Source organism: Arachis ipaensis, chromosome B3 (genome assembly GCF_059453495.1).
Source record: "Arachis ipaensis isolate K30076 ecotype BB chromosome B3, ASM5945349v1, whole genome shotgun sequence".
Classification (NCBI taxonomy): domain Eukaryota; kingdom Viridiplantae; phylum Streptophyta; class Magnoliopsida; order Fabales; family Fabaceae; genus Arachis; species Arachis ipaensis.
This window is the reverse complement of record NC_142438.1, coordinates 31,089,501-31,090,936: the sequence shown is the minus strand read 5'-3', so window position 1 is coordinate 31,090,936 and position 1,436 is coordinate 31,089,501. Positions and strand designations below refer to the sequence as shown.

The window sequence follows — 1,436 nt, the reverse complement described above, 5'->3', positions numbered from 1 at the left end:
AAGTGCCACAGCATAGTTATCAAGGCTGGCAATACAAAAGTTATGACAATTGTCCTAAACAAAGCAACTATCTACTAACTGCCTTTAACAAAACAACAAAGTACTGTCCTAAACATCCTGATGTCAAAGTCATGAATTGTTCTTTTTCCTTGGTGCTTTGAAATCGGGAGTTGGAACAAACTTCATAAAGTTGTGCAATCTGGAAGATGTAGCCACACTGACTCCTTACATTGGATCCACACTAATGAATTGAGGTGGTGGTGAGCTCTTTCTTTTGGTGGGCAACTTCTGTGGCCTTGGTGGTGCAGGTGCAGCAGGTCCTGCTATGTCCTACAGCAGATAAATAGTTCAACACATGAGCCCAGATAACAAAAAAATTATACTTGTGTGCTGTTGTAACGTGGAGAAGTGTATTACTTGTGATCCTTCGTAGTTTGGTTGTGATATGTCAATCTCCACAGCAGGAGGGTTATTAGCTGGTGTAGCATCAGTTTGAGGGGGAGGGCCAGCCTCAGAAGCAGAAGCAGCAGTATTAGTTTGAGGGGGAGGGCCAGCCTCAGAAGCAGAAGCAGCAACATTTGATTTGGCTTTATCTGCAGCAGCTACTTCATCTAGTCTCTTCTTTAAGCACCCTCTCTTAGTATGCCCTTTTACCCTACAATACCTACATGTGAATGGCTTCAAATGCCTTTTCAAACTTTCACTTGGTTTGGCTTTCTTATTACCATTGTTGCCCTCATCAGCATCTTTTCTCCTTTTCTTTGTCAAAGCTCCAGGCCTCCTCCTAATGTTAGGGGCCTGTGGTTGAGTGTACAAGAATTTCTCCCATAATGATTGGCCAGGAAGAGGAGTCTTTATCTCCTCTAAGTGCCAAGAATTAGCACCATCAGATACTGCACCTGGGTCAAGTGCTTCATACACATCAACAATTCTTGGAGTTCCCACAAACCCCAAGTCCACCTCTCCATCTGACACATCTTCAACCAATGCATCATCTGGTTGCATTATGTTCTCTCTTGTCTTAGTAGCAGCATATGTAGCTCTCTTGATGTCCTTTACTTTCTTATTTCTTGATTTGGACATACTTGCATTATCTTCACTGCTAGAGCTATCTTCTTGTATTGGCTTAAAGGAACTATCCTCTGAACCATCATCATCACTGGAATCATCATTTACATTTAAGTCAACATGAAGAGCTCCCTTGCCCTTATTAGCAGACCTTCTATATGTTTCCAACAGCCTGAGATCTTGTAATTCTCCTAGGTAAAAATTGAGGTTTGGATTTCATTTTTGCTTTGCTTTTATCTTTGGCTGTGGAGCATGCCTTGGTAGTCTCTCTTAGCTTGATTTTCAGGCTTGGGTTGGGCTTCTGATTGGGCTTCTGATTGGGCTTTTTAGTCAATTTGGGCCTGAAGATGGATGTTGTGTTGGGCTTT

General features: G+C 42.3%; 1 protein-coding gene across 1 annotated transcript; it reads right to left on the bottom strand.

Moving 5' to 3' along the window:
* Positions 1–225: 225 nt before the first annotated feature.
* On the bottom strand, positions 226–1,083 carry LOC110270081 (uncharacterized). Its single transcript, XM_021118595.2, has 2 exons — positions 418–1,083; positions 226–330 (listed from the first exon to the last, which is right to left on the bottom strand). The coding sequence occupies exons 1-2, from the start codon at positions 1,081–1,083 to the stop codon at positions 226–228; spliced, it is 771 nt and encodes a 256-aa protein (XP_020974254.1).
* Positions 1,084–1,436: the final 353 nt, after the last annotated feature.

What these genes read in the sequence shown, in the direction of transcription:
- LOC110270081 (XM_021118595.2), bottom strand. Translation starts at nt 1,083, where the DNA reads ATGTCCAAATCAAGAAATAAGAAAGTAAAGGACATCAAGAGAGCTACA. An exon ending in CAAACTACGAAGGATCACAA is followed by an intron (nt 331 to 417) that starts GTAATACACTTC and finishes TATCTGCTGTAG; the next exon opens with GACATAGCAGGACCTGCTGC.